General features: G+C 39.7%; 1 protein-coding gene across 1 annotated transcript in view; it reads left to right on the top strand.

Annotated features, from left to right (window-relative positions):
• Positions 1–7,624, top strand: part of F9 (coagulation factor IX) — a 30,485-nt gene extending 22,861 nt beyond the window's left edge. Inside the window, exons 7-8 of the mRNA XM_079124820.1 lie at positions 5,146–5,260; positions 5,613–7,624. Coding sequence (XP_078980946.1) covers positions 5,146–5,260; positions 5,613–6,160 — 663 coding nt within the window. The 3' untranslated portion in view covers positions 6,161–7,624. The remainder of the gene's footprint in view (positions 1–5,145; positions 5,261–5,612) is intronic.
• Positions 7,625–22,308: the final 14,684 nt, after the last annotated feature.

Below are 22,308 nucleotides of genomic sequence, written 5' to 3'. Positions count from 1 at the left end.
GGTGCTGCACACCTGTCATCCCAGCAGCTCAAGAGGCTGAGGCAGGAGGATGGAGAGTTCAAAGCCAGCCTCAGCAATTTAACGAGGCCCTGAGAAACCTAGCGAGATCCTGTCTCTAAATAAAATATAAAAAGATCTGGAAATATGACTCAGTGGTTAAGCGCCCCTGGGTTCAATCTCTGATAACAAACAAACAAGTTTAGAGGTTGAGGTAGGAGATGTGGCTCAGTGGTAGGGCGCTTGCCTACCATGTGAGAGACCCTGGGTTTTCTCCCCAGCACTGCAACACACACATACGCATATATGTGTGTATAGTTCCTATATACATACGTGCACACACAGGGAGAGACGGGTTTGAAGGAGCGAACTGTTTTTCAGCTATTCTAGAGTTTTAATTTGGTTTTGGTCCCGAGCTCATGATCCTATCATCTGACAATTCTGAGCATGCACTAACTGACCCAAGAACTCCCCCCACACAAACACACTTTCTGCTTTGGATTAAGATCTGACTAACTCTGTACGTGAAGTACCTGGTCTCTCTATTTTCTGTTTTATCACAAGCCTCAGTTCTGTATGAGGTAGATTTATTCCACATTTAATAGCCTTAAGATCATTCTACTACAGTGGAAAAAAATAAGTAATATGGAAGCCAAGTAACCAAGCTTTCTTCATATTATGTTGTATCATATGCATTTACCAATATTTAACTATTTAACCTATAAAAAATGTCTAGAGAAACAGTTTGTCCATTCTTTATTCTATTCTTGGCCTAAATCTTTAAAGTATTTTAACATTTTCCACAGTCTCGCTTCGCTCAGCTTTGGCCTGCAGCTATCTTTAAATTTACCTGCACTCTTGCCCTGTACTGCTAGCTTCGCTGATTCAATACATTCCATTCGATTAGGACACAAGTCAGTGGTAAATAGCAGGCAGAGTTACCATTTGTATGAATCCGAGCTTTCTTTTTTGTGGGGGGATGTTACATGGAGATCTTAGGACAATATAGAAATATATTCTCTTGAAAAAGGTAACCCTGTATTATTCATAGCTCAGATGATAAATAGGAATATGACATATAAAATCTCACCAGGCCCCACGAAGCTAGTTTGGACAACATTTAGACTATTATCCTCTAAGACTGTTTGATGAAATAGATTTCAATGTTAACCAATTGAAATAATAATGTATTTGAAATAATGTTGTATTTCAAGTTAACCATTAAAAACCAAGGTGAGTATCTACTCTATGTACAGTAAAAGGACCTAGGGCCATGGGCTCACTGAACCACACCTGTGGGCAGAGCAAACTGTAAGTCATGTAGAAATGGTTTTACTTTGTATATGAGAGAGCAAAGATACAGAACAAGTGTTATTGGAAAGTTGGAGTGGTTAAGGGAGAGAGAATAAAAGTTTCACTGAAATCACAGGGAAAGGCTAGGTTGGAATTAAAGGTTGGAAAGAGAAAAACAGGGCAACCACTGGTACTCGGAACTGGCATTTTCATGAAGAGTGTAAGTACAGTTGTGTGAATATGTATTTTGTAGATGAATGCAGTTGTTTGACGTGTATGCATGTGTGTGCCCAAAAGAGGCAAAACAGGCTCCTATTAGGCTGTGGCTACTATGAAATGTATAACAGATCAGAACTCAGATATCTTGTTCACAATGTATGCTTTCCCTTTTCTCCCATCGTTCTCTGAAGCGACGTCTTAACATAAAGTTGTCCTTGACCAAGTAGAAAGCTCATCTCTCAAATATCTAATATTTAGATAGCTGTGGTCCCAAGGTGGCCAAGAAAGCATTCCAAACCCATACCATTTGTAATATCTTTAAATGCAAATATATTTGAGGTCTTTTTTGGCAAAGATGTTTGCTAAAATTTCTAACACCAATCAGGGTTGGCAATGAATACTCTTTGGGCTTAAAAGAACAACCATATTTCTCAGACATCCACTGGAAAGCAATAGAAACACCAGGTAGCAAGTTTTTGGCAGGAGTCAGACAAACTACATCATAGTCTCTGTGCCCAGGGGCTGTGGATTTATTCAATCTGACCTAAGTAGCTCACTACACTGAGAGATACCCAATCCCCACTAAAAGCCCCTGCCTTGCCTCAAACAGTGGCTAAAGGACAAACAACATGATATCCAAGCCAGTGAATTCTTAATTCCACCTGCTTGAACAGATGCATTCAGTTGTAATCATCACATTCATTATAGACTCATGTTGCCCAAATTTTCTTGGTGATAAAAATCACTTGGGGTTAGAGTTCACACAAGGTCTTGTGACCAGTGTGCTTACAAAGAGCTCTGTATTGAAAAGGGCCCCATATCTGGAGTTTAATGCTTTGCATTTGTGCTGTATAACTAAGTCTGTTAAGACAACAGAGCATATGCTGGGGCCTTGGAACCAGGGAATCTCTTCACCTCCCTCTCCTTTACTCCTGGTGCCTTAGCCAGCCCTGCCTCTCCCTCCCACACCTGCCCTGAAACCACCCCCAAGCCATGATGCCCAGACATACACCCTCTCCTTGTTTCTAGCCAGCTACTGTTGCCAACTTTCTCCCCTGGCAAGGGCCTGGGCACAGACACAAGAATGATTGACGATAGGTGCACATACTCTGTGCTATCTGGGGAAGGTACGTGGTCACAGGTGACGCTGGAACAGGGATGAGCTACAGAACAATCGGACGATGAATGGTGGGGACAAGCCTCTCCCAAGTGTCCCTTCTGGGTACATCCTGACCTGAAGGTTGCAATCCCTTGGGAATTACCTCTCTGCATTGTTTGCTGCAGTAGGAAGGCCAGTAGTACAGTAGGCCCCCTGGCAAGGAAAGATTGACTTGCCTTCCCCTGATGGAGTCCAGTGACCTGTGACTGCCACACAGGGGGGTCTTGTGTGTGTGCTAAACTGTAGAGTGCCACCCCTGGACACCCGTAATGATCTGCACTCTCCCAGCAAATGTCTCCAAGCCAAAGGCAGCAAGACGTTAAATATCAAGTTTTAAAAAAGGGGTTCAAGAATGACCACTGAAGAAAAGAAAAAATTTTGTATTATAGTATCTTCAGTGGCACTTTTTTCCTGGATTTGGAACAAAACACTCACATTTCTGTTTCTCATTGAATACCTCCCCCAAAGTATGTAGATCACGTGGAGTGAGCATTTTTATTCCCAAGGCTTGAGAATTCTGATTCAGTAGAGCATAACAGTTGTCTAACTTAATTGTACATAAGAATATTCTAGAGAGCTTCATTTTCCCCAGTCCCTATCACTAAATATTTTAAGTCTGAAATAAGGTCCCACATCTGCACTTTACAAGCACCCCAGGTGATTCTCCTGCCTTGGTCCACAGACCACACTTAGAGAGATACTGGATGCTCAGGAGTACAAATACTGTAGTCAGGCAGACTTAATTCTGCATCCTACTAACTAACTTGAAGGGAGTTAATATATATCTCTAAACTTTATGCATCTATGAATGGATATACTAATATCATTCCATAAGAATATTATGGATTTTTTCCAATAAAGGTAGTTAACATTTATTGAGGCTAACTATATACTGGCGAAAGTGCTGAGCAATTTGCACAAATTATCTCCTTTAATCTTCACAATAGCCCTGTGACAGCATTTTTTTTTACTGCCTTTCTTTTGGGATATTATGTTTTGATATAAAATGTATACAAAACAGTACAGTAATTGACCCAAAATAAACACTCGATTAGGATGACTACTAAAGCTGGGTGATGGACACAACGATGTTTATTATAATATTATGTGAGTTTTTTCTGTAGTTCTACAGTTTTTTCAGGTAAAAATCAACAGAAAGGGAGAGGCAGGGTTTGGAAAAGTTCAGAGGCCTATAATGAGCTGGCCCTATAGGTTTCAAGGTGGGAGTCTAGGGATGGGGTTGTGGCTCAGTGGTAGAGCATTTGCCTCACACATGTGAGGCACTGGGTTCGATCCTCAGCGTCACATTAAAAAATAAATAAATAAATAAAATAAAGGTATTATCTTTAAAAAAATAAAAAATGTGGGAGGCTAGTGCTTCAGTGTCTAGGACATAGTAGGTGTTCAGTAAGTCGAATTCAGGACCAGAAGAACTTTCAAAAATACATGCCCCAAGGACTATCTCTGACCCACACATAATAGGGTTGACCACCCACTTTGCGTTGTTTATGAATGACTTTGTGCTTGGGACTACCAGTGCCTTAGTAATAGTGCATCTGCCGGGAAGAGCTCATGGGCTCCTGAAGAGTTTACTGAATGTTGAGTGTGCCCTCTAGTGTTCACAAATCTCAGCTTTCTTCAAGAAAATATAGGTGGAGGAAGGCCCTGGCTTACATTGGACCTGAAATTCTCTAAGTTGATCTAGACCTTAAAGTGTTGGAAATATTCGTGTCCTCTGTGATTGTGCAATGAAGATACAGATGAATGAATGGAGTGGTCTCTTACCTAATGATGCCCAAGCTCAACATAGCACTGATACAGCTTTGTCTGCTTTGCCCCCAAATCAAATCAAGCACAGCTAACTGGACCTTTTAAGACAAAGGCAGATTACACATTCAGCCAGGTAGGGTGGGTTATGGATAGGAGAGAATGGAAGGAACATGTGGGTCCTACTGTGCCCCACGGACTCGGTGGCTTTACATGTGGCCCTGATAGAAGCATTAAATCTAGTTCATACTATTCCAGTTTGGAAGGGGCTTGAAAAGAATCCTGGAAGAATATGTCATCTTTTCTTTTTCAGATGACCTATAGCAAAGAGATCACCACAGGCAGACAGGAGACTCAATAATCTCTATTCATCTGGAGGAGTTGAGTCAGTGTTTCCTAAAATACCTGCTGTATCCCCATGAAGCAATTGTTCCATCCGAGAATCTGACTCACCTGGGAAAGGAACTCAAGGGCCCCAAATCACCGCTGTCTCTCATTGTGCATTCTCTTTAAGATAGTTACAGAAATGGCTTTTTGGTTTGAGCTTCAGAAACACTAATTCATCTGCAAAGGTGACACTTTCCAGAAATCCTCCATTTCTGCCAGCACCTAGAAGCCAACTTTCTGCCCACTCCTGTTAATAGCACATGTATTTATTTTGTTCTGGAACAAATATATTATGCAGTAAGATTCTTAATTTGTTTCCACAGGTCCTTTTGAACGGTAAAATTGATGCATTCTGTGGCGGCTCCATCATTAATGAAAAATGGGTTGTAACTGCTGCCCACTGTATTGAGCCTGGTGTTAAAATTGAGGTTGTCGCAGGTAAATAAACAAAAGGATAATCATCTATACCATTGCCAAATCGTCCATGTGATTGATGCATCATATTTTACTAAGATCCAATAGGATTGCTGCTAAATAAGTTGGGCCAATAGTAGAAATGGTTAAAACTTAACTTGCTCCATCCTTCAAGCCCCACAGTTCTTTTGATGAACAGGTAAATCACTAATCTCAATAGGGTACAATTATTCATTGTTGTATTAATTTTCCCACCAAATATGTAAGATTTGGATCTTTGAGACTTGGTTGCCAGTTTTCAGTGATACCATGTAGACACACAGAAAATCTGCTGATATGAAAGTCTGTGACTGAAAATTAAATTTATTTCCAACAGGTGAATATAACATTGAAGAGAAAGAAGATACAGAGCAAAAGCGAAATGTGATTCGAATTATTCCTCACCACAACTACAATGCAACTATTAATAAGTACAACCATGACATTGCCCTTCTGGAACTGGATAAACCCTTAATACTAAACAGCTATGTAACACCTATTTGCATTGCCAACAGGGAATACACAAATATCTTCCTCAAATTTGGATCTGGCTACGTGAGTGGCTGGGGAAGAATCTTCAACAGAGGGAGATCAGCTTCAATTCTTCAGTACCTTAGAGTTCCACTTGTTGACCGAGCCACATGCCTTCGGTCCACAAAGTTCACCATCTATAATAACATGTTCTGTGCTGGCTTCCATGATGGAGGTAGAGATTCATGCCAAGGAGACAGTGGGGGACCCCATGTTACTGAAGTGGAAGGGACCAATTTCTTAACTGGAATTATTAGCTGGGGTGAAGAATGTGCAATGAAAGGCAAATATGGAATATATACCAAGGTATCCCGGTATGTCAATTGGATTAAGGAAAAGACAAAGCTCACTTAATGAAAAATGCATTCCCAAAGTTGATTCATTGGAATTAGAACTGGATTGGGCCCTTTAATCGCTTCCTTGTCTCTTGTTAGATTTAAATATATACATTCTATAAACATTGCCTTTTCTCTTTGCAGGGGAGAATTCCATCTAGCATTTTTATTTTACTAGAGAAAGTAGATTAGAAAGTGTAATCACTAGAGAAATACACTATGGTAGGAAATCATGACCATTTTCTATGGGCTCTACCCTTAACAAAATTGTGATGTTCTCCTCACTGCCCTTCAGGAACTGTGGTTCTCCACTGTGGTAACTCACCTGGTTCTCCCTCCTTAGCCACATTCCATGTTCCAAATCTTCCTTGCCTCTCTCATCAAAACATCAATATTTATTAGGTCTGTATCCCGGATTCTTAGTCTTGTCCATCACAAGGCCAGCACCGCATTCATAAAGAGAACACAGGAAGAGTTAACAGGCCAAAACTCATTACAAGCACTTCATTTTCACTATCTTTATTCCTGAATCCTTTATCTTTTCTGACTCCCAATCTTCATATCAGCTTTTCTCTTTCTTACTCCTCTCTGTCATTTCCCCTCTATTCATTAAAGGTGGGAAGGGGACACATACTGCTGTGCATAGATATGTGTCTCTCTTAAAACCTGGCTTGCTTTTGATTTAGTCTCAGATTGACTTTATAGAACATAGGGATGAAGGAAGGTGACTGAAGAACATGAGGGGAAAGTTCCTTTCAGAGAGTTAAGCTTGTGTGTGTGTGTGTGTATCTCAATGAGTCATCCAGAATAGTTCCCTAAGAGTTTGTTACTAGGTGATTATGGAGGTCTGACTGGAGATGGTTCCATCAGGGCAAGGCTGGCACGTCACTAACTGCAAAAGCCGACAGCAACGAAGGTATATCCCTTGTCTGAAAACAATAATGCTAACAGAAAGAACAATCCATTTGCAACCAAGAACTAGCAGAATCTTCAAGGAAGAAATTAGCAGTGTATCTCCAACATTACCTGGAGTCAAGCAAGAAGTTGCCTAGATCAGAGACCATGAGCATGGTCTCCTTGGCTAATGCATCTCTCAGTGGAGAAAGGCACACAGGTTCAAAGACCTGAGTCATTGCACTCAGATAACCAACTCACCATTTTGATTCTATGCTCACTGAGGAGCTTTGTGATTATGATTAATCTTTCATACTAAATTTCCTAGAGGGCTGCTGACCAACTAACATGTTGTTCTACTTGTGAATTAATAAACTGGCGTTCCAGTTCATAACTGGGCTTTTATGAATTTAATTGATGTGACTCAGTCACTGTATTTGATGATGTGGGACTACTGACAAAATCATGTTTGGAACCACATTGACCCCCACCCCCTGACCCCACCACACTCCCAGACACACTCACTCATTGATTTCTTTAAAGTCCTTCTACTTAGTCATAAGCATCAATAAACATATTTTCAAATTTCTCCATGTTTCTTGTTAAATAGTTCACATAGAGGTATCCCAAATGCTACATTCAGCAAAACACTCAGAATAATGTGTCTGAATGCAATACACCTAGGACTGAATGAGTTCTAACTAGCTGTGAAAATGACCTTGTAAAAATCACAACTCCTTAGGGAATTCAATTTCTCCATTTGTATAGAGAGTTTGACAGGATACTCTTCAAAAGCCTTTGTGACCTTGACAGTCTGGAATTTTCAGTCTTTGTGTGTGTATGTGTGTGAGAGCACTCACGTTTCGTACTGGGGATTGAACCCAGGGGTTTTCTACCTCTGAGCTATATCCCCAATCCTTTTTATTATTTTGAGACAAGGACCTCCCCCCCTAAGTTGCCCAGGTTGGCTTCAAACTTGCAATCCTTCTGCCTCAGCCTCCAGAGTCACTGGAATTATAGGCATACGCTGCCATATCTGGCTTTTCTCAGTCTTTTATGCAACAAATGAGAGTGGTTACTGTGTGCCAAACACCAATAACGTTGATTAAATGTGAAGTAACATGGATATATTTGGGGACTTAAATATGTATGTAAATTGCTTTATGAAATGTGTAAAACATTAGTACACAGTAAAGAAGTCCATTGTATCTGAATCCATGTTTGTTGCAGAGTAGCAATTAGTTTTGCTTTGAGTATCAGGAAAGGAGAGCATACTTAAAACAATGCTTGAGGTTTAGGTTTTATTAACACATGAAAGAACTCATTTGTTATTGTTGGTTAAAGGAAAGAGGAGACACTATAATTGTCAACCTTATGTTTAAGGAGGATGCCAGTAGATGCGTGAAATATTTCACTTCAAAACTGAATGACTAAAGGTCTACAGCCCCAGGGCTCTGCAATTGGGAAAAGAGACCCTCTAGTCTTGTTGCCATGGAGACCACCCCTTACAAAGGCAGCCTTGGGGAACTGGCCTCACACCTCCTGTGATTGGCCTTCCCTGTGGCAGAGGGAGGAGCTCCTAGGCCCACAAATTACTGAGCAATGGTTCTTCTTTTTCCTAGGAGCTCAAAAATGACTGAATTTATCATAAGTCACCTGCGGCATGTCATCACCACTAAACATGTGGAACCTTTAAACCCACCTAAAAGAGTCAGCAGTCTCTGAGCCAGGCCCTGGCTGGGCTCTGCCCAGTTAGGGCATTTGCAGATGCCACACAAGGATCATTAATGCTTTCAAAATCACTTTAGCTACTTAACCTAAATGAGCTGAGACATGCTGCTATAATATTGGAAGTGACAGATTAAAATAGAACTCTTGCTGACTGAAGAAAAGTGTGTTAATATAGTACAGTCATTGTGTTTAAGTATGATTGTTTTTAGTTTTTTTCTTTAATATTAGCTGCTTTATGGTGACAGAAGCAAAGTTCCTTCTGATTTTCTCTTTCAAGGGAAAGAAAGGGTGTTCTCCCCTACTCTCCTGGACCATGACATGCCGGTTTACAAAATTGCTTAATTACAAATTCTAAACAACTTCTGAATGCTTACAATCTAAGAATATCAAAGATACAAGGTCCATTAAATAGTATTCACTCCACTCCATCCTTACAGATGAGGAAATGAAGGTCAAGATAAAGTCAAGGTAACACAATGGCAGAACTGGAATAGAACTCATCCCCCATCCTGTGCTAAGAAAGTGAAGTGCTTTCAACTGGAGTACATTAACTCTGTCTTTATTTTTAGGGCAGCTGGGACTTTCTGCACTGATGGCAATTCATTCAGCATGAGGCTGAAAACTGACTTGAATTCTTACTACTAATGCTCTAATTGATAAACAAATGACAAAATCAAGAAGACCAACACGTACCTGGAATGTGGAGCAGCAGTCAAACTGAATCTACAGACCCTGGCTCACAGCAGTTACTAAGTAAATACATGTAGCATGAACATGTGACTCTGATGTCTGGTGTTTAGCCCAGCTGTGAGAACTGGGCTTTCCAGATGTGATATTTGACGTCTAGAGCATATCCCTGGGTATCATCTGGCAAACAACCATTCCAGCAACATTTCAACTTTATTCTTTGCATCCATGCTGGGGAAGACATGTACAGCTCACCAAGACTGCAGGATACTCCAGGAGCTGTAGTTGGATGGTTGAAGGAAGTCATCAAAGGCCCAGTGAAAGCCAGGCATGGTGCCAAACACTTGTAATCCCAGCAGCTTGGGAGGCTGAGGATCACAAGTTCGAGTCCAACCTCAGCAACTTAGTGAGACTCTAAGCAACTTAGCGAAACCCTGTCTCAAAATAAAAAAAAAATAAAAAGGGCTGGGGATGTGGCTCAGTGGTTAAGCACCTCCGAGTTCAATCTCCAGTACCGAAAAATAAAAGACTAAAAAGGGCCCACTGAAGCTGTGAGTCTAGTACAACTGTGCATGACTCAGAAACGCTACAATTACTGACAGGCCTGAGAAAAGCAATCAGGAATAGGAACTCTTTCTGAAATGTGAGGCTTGCAAAATTTAGAAATCTTTGGGTTAGAGCCACAGACATCCACATGTCCTACAAACTATGGAGGCTAGTGAAGGAGTCACAGCTCACAAAGGACTATGGGAACCCACTCATTTTAACCAATCCAGGTCCACAGATCACTCTCCTCCTTTTCTCCTATAGCAGTTTTAAGGCAAACCTTTTTCATCCTCTCCTTGGGGATGAAATTCCCAAGTAAATCTCAACTTCTAATAAGGATAAAGGTATCAATAGTGAAGAACAGCAGGCACACCTTTTCTTATACATGTAAAGAGGCAAATGTTTCTGGAACAGGACCAAGACATTTTCTCCACACCCTCACAAAATATGATAGAACTATTTCAAACTCCTGGCCAGATCATTTCATTCTAGTAGGAGAGCTACCTGATTGGATAAGAGAAGGCTAGAGATAGAAACAGAGATATTCCTGATTCCAAAGACTTCATTCAAAAAGTTGCTTTACTGCATGTTAAATATGAGATCCTAATCTCTAAAAACATACCAACATAGTGAACCTCCCTGTTGCTGTCGCTCTTAATTTTTAGAATGGTTATAGTATTCAATTCTCTAGCTCAGTAACTATGACAAGGCTTATGTGCTGAATTCATAAAGTTAAATGGGTCCCATCCCATGATGTACATATTATCTGCTTTAGTAAAGACCTATATATAAAAGCCTATTTTCCTCTTGGATTATATTACACAAATAAGCATACATTTTCATGAGATTAAAACTCAGTTTTAAAAGAAACCAAATTAGGAATGCAAAAACTCTCTGAGAAATTCAGTACATGGTACTAGAAGGAAAAGTAAGCCCAAATCTTCATCATGTCGGTTTAGGAAACAACTTCCTTAATGAGACTCCTAAAGCACTAGAAGTACAATTAAAAATCAATAAATGAGATGGATTCAAACTAAAATACTTCTCAGCAAAGGAAACAATCAATAATTTGAAGAGAGAGCCTAGAGAGTGGGAAAAAATCTTTACCACACACACCTCAGATAGAGAACTAATCTCCAAAGAACTCAAAAAACTTAACACCAAAAAAACCAAATAACCCAATCAGTAAAGGGGCTAAGGAACTGAAAAGATACTTCACAGAAGAAGAAATACAATTGATCAACAAACATATGAAAAAGATGTCCATCATCTCTTGCAATTAGAGGAATGCAAATCAAAACTGCTTTAAGATTTCATCTCACTTCAGTCAAGAATACAAGCAATAATAAGTGTTGGCGAGGATGTGGGGAGAAAGGTACACTCATACATTGCTGGTGGGACTGCATATTAGTGCAACCAATTTGGAAAGCAATATGGAGACTCCTAAGAAAACTTGGAATGGAACCACCATTTGACTCAGCTATCCCACTCCTCAGTTTTATACTCAAAGGACTTAAAATCAGCATACTACAGTGGTGAAGCTGCATCAATGTTCATAGCAGCTCAATTCACAATAACTAAACTATGGAACCAACCTAGATGCCCTTCAACAAATGAATGGATAAATAAAATGTGATACATGTACAATGGAATATCACTCAGCCTTAAAGAATGAAATGATGGCATTTGCTGGTAAATGAATAGAACTGGAGAATGTCATGCTAAGTGAAATAAGCCAATAACAAAAAAACCAAAGGCCAAATGTTTTCTCTGATAAGTGGATGCTGATCCATAATGGGGAGGCAGATAGGGAAGAATGAAGGAACTTTGAATTGCACAGAAGGGAGTGAGGAGAGGGGTTGGGCGATTGGGGACGGGAAGGGTGGTAGATTGAGACAGACATTATTACCCTATATACATGTATGAAAAAAAATTTTTTTAATAGAAAAAAAAGAAATTCAGTGCCTGTTTGTCAGATGAAGAAAGAATGTATGAATAAAATGGAAGGAGGAAAAAGCTATTAGTAACCACAATACTACACAAAACTCCCAGTCATCTATAACAGGAATATTTGTCTTGAACATGTAAGGGATAAGCCACAGAAAGGAAGGCAAATACACAAAGGTCTCCTACATTCACTTTCTTCCCAGGATGTAAGGATTTATCACAAATTTGTACAAATACAAATGAGGCTAGAAGACTATGGTCCCATCCCTGTCCTTTGCATCTGCTGTGATTACAGGTTGCTCTTGTGCTTGTGATCTCCAGAAGCTGTACTTGCCTCTCTGGTCTGTTCTTTCTGTCTTAATTAGATAGTTACTTTGTTGTTGTATCTTATTTTTATGGATTTGGTTCTCGGCATTTTTTTAGATTTCTTTCTCCTTAGAGTTATAACCCAACAAATGACCTTGCAATGAAGTTTAAACTCAAACTGTTGTTCTTGGCCACAAGGATTTAATTTCTCCCAATATGCCTCCCCTACTTTTCCTTGTCCCTGCTCTCTTCCATACACTGTTTTTAGTCCTAGATGATCCTGCTTAAGATTAGAATCTCTGTTTCCTTTACAAAATGTAAATTGGGAATTTTACTGAACACTTACTATGGGCCTACTGCATGCATTTCATCACATAAAACCAATGGCATGCTAGAACTGACATGTTCTAACTCACAAAAGTCAACGTCAAAAGAAAAACCTTAAACAAAATAAATGTAATGGTCTACTTGAGCAGAGTGATTCATGAATCAGGCAGTGCCCAGAAACAAAAGGTTTCGAGAATTTCACTGCAGTACCAGGAAGACACAAAGAAGATGAAAAAAATATATATTTCACTCGTTAGAGTGAAAGACACTAGTTAGATGTTAGTGGTTGGCTCTGATGGTAGTGTCCAGTTTCATTTTACTGTTTATGTTGGGCTTTAGTTTCCTTATGAGGGAACTTAAAGAGTTAGAGCAACGTAGTCCAGTGCCCCCCAATTTCATTTTAACACCAATTGTGCACATTCAGCAACTTCATGTTAATACCTTGAAATCCATCATGGTAGGGGTATTTACGTTACAAAAATCAGAATGCTGCTAACAAGGCTTTCTGGTGTTTTTTTAAGAGTCTCCACTGTTTAAATATTTATCAACACACCATTGGACACTGTAATTATTTGACTAAAAACTCACCATTTTGCAGTTCAGCTCCTCAACTATTGCTAAGAAACAGCACTAAATGAATACTCTACATTAAAACAGGTTCAAGAAGCAGAATGTTCATGAAATAGAAATATTGAGATATCGCAGCTTTAAAGATGTTCTCGGATGGCAACAGGTAGAAATTTTGACATAAAAAGCATAATATTTCTTAAGTGCAAATATTTCTTCTACACAACACAGTCATCCATTGTAAGATTTATTTTATGGAGGTGTTCAGCTGTGCCAGTATTTTAGTTCATAGCAATTTGTAGATATTTATAAATACTGTGGAGAAGAATTCTTGACTGTTATTTTCAGTGAGCATGGAAGATACCTTAAAACAATAAAATCCCACAGGGATGTATGGAAGGTAAATTTGATGCAGTTTTGCTATATTTCAATCACTAGGAGACAAGACAATTTATTCCACTTTTCCAGTACTGAATTAAAGTGAGCAGAATGTTTTGCAATGTGAACTATTACAAACATAAAAATGTATAGAGAATATCATGAATTCCCATGTGCTGACATCCATCCACATCTCTGCAGCCTACCCCCAGCTGCCTCCCCATTTTCAGAGGAGATGCCATTCTTAATTTAGTGCTCATCATTATCTAGAAGGTCCATATTCTTTTGCTCTAATTTTCCATTGAAATATTCATGTATTTTATAATTTATACGTATTTTATAATTTTGTAAAAATGCTACCATATTGTTTCTGTCCTGCCATTTTCGTCTTGTGAGATTTGTTGATGACATTGTGTTTGACTCTAGGTCATTCATTTTCTTTTCTTTATAGATTATTTTATGGCATGACATTCCATAATCAAATTATCTAATCTTCTGCTCATTATCATGATGTTTCCAAATATTTCACTCTCCCAAACAATGCTGCTATAACTATTCTGGTACCTGTGTGTTTGTCTGGGTCACAAACTTAGGAGTAGAATTGCTAAGCCATAGAATATTTGCTTCAACTTTACTTGGTATTAGCAAACAGCTCACCAAAGGGTTTTACCAATTTATGCTCCCAGTAGTGGTGTATGAGAGTTCTTCTTTCATGCCCTTCCCAAAACTTGGATTTTTTCAAAACTTTTTAAAAATAAATCTATGGTTTTTAATTTATTTTATTTATTTTTATGTGGTGCTGAGGATGGAACCCAGTGCCTCACACGTGCTAGGCAAGTGCTCTACCACTGAGCCACAACCCCAGCTCAACATATACAGACTTTTAAGATACTAATGATCACATGTAGAATGCCTATTTTTCATTGAGTTCAGGTGTTTTGGAACTAACTATAGTTGTTAAAATATACGTATAATCCCATGTCCTTTCTGAGGTCAGAAAGAAATTATCTTGGCATCTACTATCAGAATTCAAAATGTCATTATTAGTTTTTTCCCTTTTTGTCATATTTATTATGGTTGCAAAGTTACAGCTCACTTAGCTTCTGAACATTTCGTTATCTGGTTTCCCGTAACTTGCCCTGCAAAAGGGTACATTCATGATCAAACTGTGCTACAGACTATTAACCAGGATAACAGTCTGCTGTGTTCCTCTCATGCTTCAAATCTGACTTTCTCTTCTGCTCCTCTATGAGGTTCCAATTTTTTTTCCAGACTGATTCTATTTGTTTATTTTGGTAGTAATCAGGTTAGTCAGTTGATCTAGCAAATACTTAGATGAAACTTATCTTTGAAATGGTTTACATTCTTCCTTGGTGTGGGTTTCAGGAAAGTTTCATTTAGCTTAAGAAACTTATCTTCATAAAGCCCATCTTCATTGACGGCTCTAAGTACACATGATTGGTCTTATTCAATGGACATACACTGGAATTTCCTCCTCAGAATTTAATGTACTTCTTCATACATGTAAAAATCAGGTCACCAATAAAGAATGATGGGTTAGTCCCTCATCAAATGCAAGGAAAAATTCAAGACTTGAATATGCCATGAACTTTAAAAAAGAAAATGCATTTTGAGTTAGATATCAATTAAGTAGGTTGCTTTTTCTCTTCTATGTTTTTTTGGGGGGTGGGGGCCAGTTGGGATGAAACCCAGAATTTTATACTAGTTAAGTACACATTAAACCACTGAGGTACATGCCCAACCCTAAAAAAGGAATTAACATTTTTTTTAAATTTTATTTTATTGTAAACAAATGGGATACATGTTGTTTCTCTGCTTGTACATGGCATAAAGGCATACCATTTGTGTAATCATAAATTTATATAGAGTAATGTTGTTTGATTCACTCTGTTATTTTTTCCCTTCCCCCCACCCCTCCCACCCCTCTTTTCCCTCTATACAGTCCTTCCTTCCTCCATACATGCCCCCCTCCCTAACCCTAATTCTAACATTAACACTAACCCTTCCCTCCCCCCAATATGTGTCATCATCCACTTATTACCGATATCATTCTTCCTTTGGCTTTTTGAAATTGGCTTATCTCACTTAGCATGATATTCTCCAATTTCATCCATTTGCCTGCAAATGCCATAATTTTATCATTCTTTATGGCTGAGTAATATTCCATTGTATATATATACCACAGTTTCTTTATCCATTCATCAACTGAAGGACATCTAGGTTGGTTCCATAGTCTGGCTATTGTGAATTGAGCCACTATGAACATTGATGTGGCTGTATCTCTGTAGTATGCTGATTTTAAGTCCTTTGGGTATAGGCCAAGGAGTGGGATACCTGGGTCAAATGGAGGGTCCATTCCAAGTTTTCTAAGGAATTTCCACACTGCTTTCCAGAGAGGCTGCACTAATTTGCAGTCCCACCAGCAATGTATGAGTGTACCTTTTTCCCCACATCCTCGCCAACACCTGTTGTTGCTTGTATTCTTGATAATCGCCATTCTAATTGGGGTGAGATGGAATCTTAGGGTGGTTTTGATTTGCATTTCTCTTATTACTAGAGATGTTCAACATTTTTCCATGTTTGTTGATTGCTTGTAGATCTTCTTCTGTGAAGTGTCTGTTCATTTCCTTAGCCCATTTGTCGACTGGATTATTTGAATTCTTGGAGTAGAGTTTTTTGAGTTCTTTATAGATACGGGAGATTAGTGCTCTATCTGAAGTATGATTGGCAAAGATATTCTCCCACTCTGTAGGCTCTTTCTTCGCATTGCTGATAGTTTCCTTTGCTGAGAGAAAGCTTTTTAGTTTGAATCTATCCCAGTTATTGATTCTTGCTTTTATTTCTTGTGCTATGGGAGTCCTGTTGAGGAAGTCTGGTCCTAAGCCGACATGTTGAAGATCTGGACCTACTTTTTCTTCTATAATCTGCAGGGGCTCTGGTCTGATTCCGAGGTCCTTGATCCACTTAAGAGTTTAGTTTCATGCATGGTGAGAGATATGGGTTTAGTTTCATTCTGTTGTATATGGATTTCCAATTCTCCCAGCACCATTTGTTGAAGAGGCTATCTTTTCTCCATTGCATATTTTTGGCACCTTTGTGTACTATGAGAAAATTGTATTTATTTGGGTTTGTGTCTGTGTCCTCTATTCTGTACCATTGATCTACCTTTCTATTTTGGTACCAATACCATGCTGTTTTTGTTACTATTGCTTTGTAGTAGAGTTGAAGATCTGGTATTGCAATACCCCCTGTTTCACTCTTCCTGCTAAGAATTGCTTTAGCTATTCTCGGTTTCTTATTCTTCCAGATGAATTTCATAATTGCTTGCTCTATTTCTGTAAGGTACGTCATTGGAATTTTAATTGGAATTGCATTGAATCTGTATAGCACTTTTGGTAGTATGGCCATTTTGACAATATTAATTCTTCCTATCCAAGAACATGGGAGATCTTTCCATCTTCTAAGGTGTTCTTTAATTTCTTTCTTTAGTGTTGTATAGTTCTCATTGTAGAGGTCTTTCACCTCTTTTGTGAGATTGATTCCCAAGTATTTTATTTTTTTTCGAGGCTATTGAGAATGGGGTAGTTTTCCTAATTTCTCTTTCTGAAGATTCATCACTTATGTATAAAAATGCATTGGATTTATGAGCATTGATCTTGTAACCTGCTACTTTACTGAATTCACTTATGAGTTCTAAGAGTTTTCTGGTGGAATTTCCAGGTTCCTCTAAATATATAATCATGTCATCAGCGAACAGGGATAGTTTGAGTTCTTCTTTTCCAATTCGTATCCCTTTAATTTCTTTGGTTTGTCTAATTGCTCTGGCCAGAGTCTCAAGAACGATGTTGAATAGAAGTGGTGAAAGAGGGCATCCCTGCCTTGTTCCAGTTTTTAGGGGGAATGCTTTCAGTTTTTCACCATTTAGAATGATATTAGCCATGGGCTTAGCATAAATGGCCTTTACAATGTTAAGGAATGTTCCCATCATCCCTATTTTTTCTAGTGTTTTGAGCATGAAGGGGTGCTGTATTTAATCAAATGCTTTCTCTGCATCGATTGAAATAATCATGTGATTCTTGACTTTAAGTCTATTGATATGGTGAATTACATTTATTGATTTCCTGATGTTGAACCAACCTTGCATCCCTGGGATGAAACCCACTTGATCATGGTGCACTATCTTTTTAATATGTTTTTGTATGCAATTTGCTAAAATTTTGTTGAGAATTTTTGCATCGATGTTCATTAAGGATATTCGTCTGAAATTTTCTTTCCTTGATGAGTCTCTGTCTGGTTTAGGTATGAGGGTGATATTGGCTTCATAGAATGAGTTTGGGAGGGTTCCCTCCTCTTCTTTTTTATGGAATACTTTGAGAAGTATTGGAATGAGTTTGTAGAACTCGGCTGAGAACCCATCTGGTCCCGGACTTTTCTTTGTTGGTAGGCTTTTGATGACTTCTTCTATTTCATTACTTGAAATTGGTCTATTTAAATTGTGTATGTCCTCCTCGTTCAGTTTAGGCAATCCATATGTCTCTAGAAACCTGTTGATTTCTTCGAAATTTTCTATTTTGATGGAGTATAGATTTTCAAAATAGCTTCTAATTATGTTTTGTATTTCAATCCTGTCTGTTGTGATATTTCCTTGTTCATTCCGAATTTTAGTGATTTGGGTTTTCTCTCGTCTTCTCTTTGTTACTGTGGCTAAAGGTTTATCAATTTTGTTTATTTTTTCGAAGAACCAACTATTTATTTTGTCAATTTTTTGTATTGTTTCTTTTGTTTCAATTTCATTGATTTCAGCTCTGAGTTTAACTATTTCCTGTCTTCTATTACTTTTGGTGCTGGTCTGTTCTTCTTTTTCTAGGGCTTTGAGCTGTAGTGTTAGTTCGTTTATTTTTTGAGTTTTACTTCTTTTATTAAATGCGCTCCATGAAATAAATTTCCCTCTAAGTACTGCATTCATAGTGTCCCAGAGATTTTGATATGATGTTTCTTTGTTCTCATTCACCTCTAAGAATTTTTTAATTTCCTTCCTAATATCTTCTGTTATCCATTCATCATATAATAGCATATTGTTTAATCTCCAGATGTTGGAATAGTTTCTGTGTTTTACTCTTTCATTTATTTCTAACGTCAATCCATTATGCTCTGATAGAATACAAGGTAGTATCTCTATCTTCTTGTATTTGCTAACGGTAGCTTTGTGGCATAACATACGGTTTATTTTAGAGAAGGATCCATGTGCTGCTGAGAAGAAAGTGTATTCACTCTTGGATGGATGGTATATTCTATAAATGTCCGTTAAGTCTAAATTATTGATTGTGTTATTGAGATCTATGGTTTCTTTGTTCAATTTTTGTCTGGAAGATCTGTCCAGTGGTGAGAGAGGCGTGTTAAAATCACCTAGTATTATTGTGTTATGGTCTATTTGGTTTCTGAAATTGAGAAGGATTTGTTTGACATACATGGATGAGCCACTGTTTGGGGCATAGATGTTTATGATTGTTATATCTTGCTGATTTATGCTTCCCATAAGCAGTATGAAATGACCTTCTTTATCCCTTCTGACTAACTTTGGCTTGAAGTCCACATTATCGGAAATGAGGATGGATACTCCAGCTTTTTTGCTGAGTCCATGTGCATGGTATGTTTTTCCCCATCCTTTTACCTTTAGTCTATGGGTATCTTTTTCTATGAGGTGAGTCTCTTGCAGGCAACATATTGTTGGATCTTTCTTTTTAATCCAATCTGCCAGTCTATGTCTTTTGATTGATGAATTCAGGCCATTAACATTCAGGGTTATTATTGAGATATGATTTGGTTTCCCAGTCATTTGGTTCATTTTTTAAATTTTGCCTATTTGTTTGACACAACTTGGCTCCTCCTTTATTTGACAATTCCATTAGGATAATTCCTCCCTTTGCTGATTTGCTTCTTTGTTTTTCATCTCTTCCTCATGGAATATTTTGCTGAGAATGTTCTGTAATGCTGGCTTTCTTTTTGCAAATTCTTTTAGCTTTTGTTTATCATGGAAGGATTTTATTTCATCATCAAATTTGAAGGTAAGTTTTGCTGGGTATAAGATTCTTGGTTGGCATCCATTTTCTTTCAGGGCTTGAAAAATGTTGTTCCAGGCCCTTCTAGCTTTTAGGGTCTGGATTGAAAAATCTGCTGATATCCATATTGGTTTCCCCTGAATGTAATTTGGTTCTTTTCTCTCACAGCCTTTAAAATTCTGTCTTTATTTTGTATGTTAGGCATTTTCATTATAATGTGCCTTGGTGTGGGTCTGTTGTAATTTGTGTATTTGGAGTCCTATAAGCCTCTTGAACTTGATTTTTCATTTCATTCTTCAGATTTGGGAAATTTTCTGATATTATTTCATTGAATAGATTGTTCATTCCTTTGGTTTGTTTCTCTAAGCCTTCCTCAATCCCAATAATTCTTAAATTTGGCCTTTTCATGATATCCCATAGTTCTTGTAGATTCTGTTCATGATTTCTTACCATCTTTTCTGTTTGTTCAACTTTGTTTTCAAGGTTAAATATTTTGTCTTCCATGTCTGAGGTTCTGTCTTCCAGGTGTTCTATCCTACTGGATATGCTTTCTATGGAGTTCTTAATTTGGTTTATTGTTTCCTTCATGTCAAGGATTTCTGTTTGTTTGTTTTTCAATATCTCTAACTCTTTATTGAAATGATCTTTTGCTTCCTGTATTTGCTCTTTTAACTGTCGATTGGTGTGATCAATCAATGCCTGCATTTGCTCTTTCATGTCATCGTTTGCTTCCCTGATCATTTTAATTATGTACATTCTGAACTCCTTTTCTGTCATTTCTTCTGCCATGCTGTCATTGGGTTTTATTGATGTAACATCTAGATTTGTTTGCAGCATTTTCTTTCCTTGTTTTCTCATATTGTTCAGGTATCAGTGGACCGCTGAGATAGTGCAGATTTCCTCTATTGACTTACAATGTCCCTGAAGATTTCTAGTATATCCCTTCTTAGCCTTCAGTAGGCTGAAGTCTTGGAGGAAGTTGATGATGCGGTGCTCCACAAGGAAGCTGCCTCTCTAGGAGTGGTGGCCTTCAGGTGGGGTATAATCCCTGCTAGTGGGCAGAGGTGCCTCCACTTGTTGACCAATGGTCATCCAAAGGGGACCTAGGCTGCGGGCTGAGGCAAGGCCTGTTTGGGCCTGTGTCTCTGGTTTTACCGTCCTTGTGGGGAAACCTCACCCGGCAGGGAAGACTCACCCGGTGGGGAGGTCTCGCTGGTCAGTTCCCTCCTAGAGGTTCCCCTCAATTTACAGCTACCACCTGGGCTGGGCTGCCTTCCTCTGCAAAGTTCCCAGGGGCCCAGCCCTACCTCCTGGGCCTGGGAGTCTCACCCTTCGCAGATGAATCTCCTTAGGCTGCCCCTCCTCAGAGAATCTGCCCGCAGGCCTGGAACCTTTGCTCCGCCCCTAAGCCTGTCTCTGTGCGGCTCTTCCACCAAGAAGCCTTCTAGATCCTGGGACCCTGCTCTGCACCTAATCGCCTGGCTATGCGGCCCCTCCTGTGAGCAGCCACCTGGGGCCCCGTACAATCGCTCTGGGTCCCAGAGACCCGCCGCACGCCTCTTCCTCCAGACAGCTGCCCAGTATTCCGGTGCGGTCACTAGGAGTCCAAGCAACTCACTGCATGCCTCCTCCTCCCACCGACCACCTGTAGCCCGGGGCAATCAATCACTCCGAGTTGAAATGACCTCCCTGTTCCTCCTCCTCCTCCAGGTAACCCCCGGGTGTTCAGGAGCGGTCACTCTGAGTGGCTCTGAATCCATGTGACCTGCTGCACGCATCCTCTGGGCAACCACTCGGAGCTCTGGTGCGGCCACTCGAGACCAAGCGACCCACCGCGCTCTTCCTCCAGGCAGCCCCCCTGTGTTCAGGAGCAGTCGCTTTAAGTCCAAACAACTCACCACTCGCCTTCTCCTCTGAGCAGCCGCCTGGAGCTCTAATGCAGTCAGTGTGAGTGCACACGATCTGCCGCGCTCCTCCTCCTCCTCCTCCTCCTCCTCCTCCTCTGGGCAGGCCCCGGTGTTCAGAAGTGGTCTGAGTCCAAACAGCTCGCCACGCAGCTCCTCCTCTGGCAACCGCCTGTAGCTCTGGTGTAGTCACTCCAAATCCAAGCGGCCACGCTCCTCCTCCTCCTCCTCAGGGCAGGAGTGTTCAGAAGTGGTTGCTCTGAGACCAAACAGCTCTCCTCGCCGCTCCTCCCCTGGGCAGCCACTGGAGCCCCAGTGGTTGCTCCAAGTCCCAGCGCTGTGCTGAGTGGCCTCCTCTACGACGCTCCCAGTTGTCCGAGTTCACTGCTCCAGCTGGGGGAGGGGTGTCTCACCGGCAGCTCTACTTCACAAAGTTTCCTTTGTTCCGGGACGACCACCCCATCCGGGACGCCTCCCCAATGCTAGAGACTCACCCGGCTGCTTTGAGTTGGTCCCAAGTCTCTCAATTTCTCCTCTTTTGAATCCTGAGTCCTGGAGCAACATGAAATGCAGCCACCCTCTAGGCCGCCATCTTGAAAATCCTCAGGAATTAACATTTTAAATGAAAACAAAAACTACTTAACTGCTACTTTTCTTAATTTTCTTTTCAGAAGCATAAAGTTTTTATCTTTAACACTGGGTTTCTTCCTAAGCATTTTGCCCCATAACTGACCATTCCAAATTAATGTGGAGATGTGTACCAAAATATAATAAAAATGATGTGTTTTGCTACTTAATTG

This window comes from Sciurus vulgaris (genome assembly GCF_902686455.1).
Source record: "Sciurus vulgaris genome assembly, chromosome: X".
NCBI lineage: Eukaryota > Metazoa > Chordata > Mammalia > Rodentia > Sciuridae > Sciurus > Sciurus vulgaris.
Note: the sequence above shows the minus strand (reverse complement) of the source record. Positions and strands in the feature narration are given on the sequence as shown.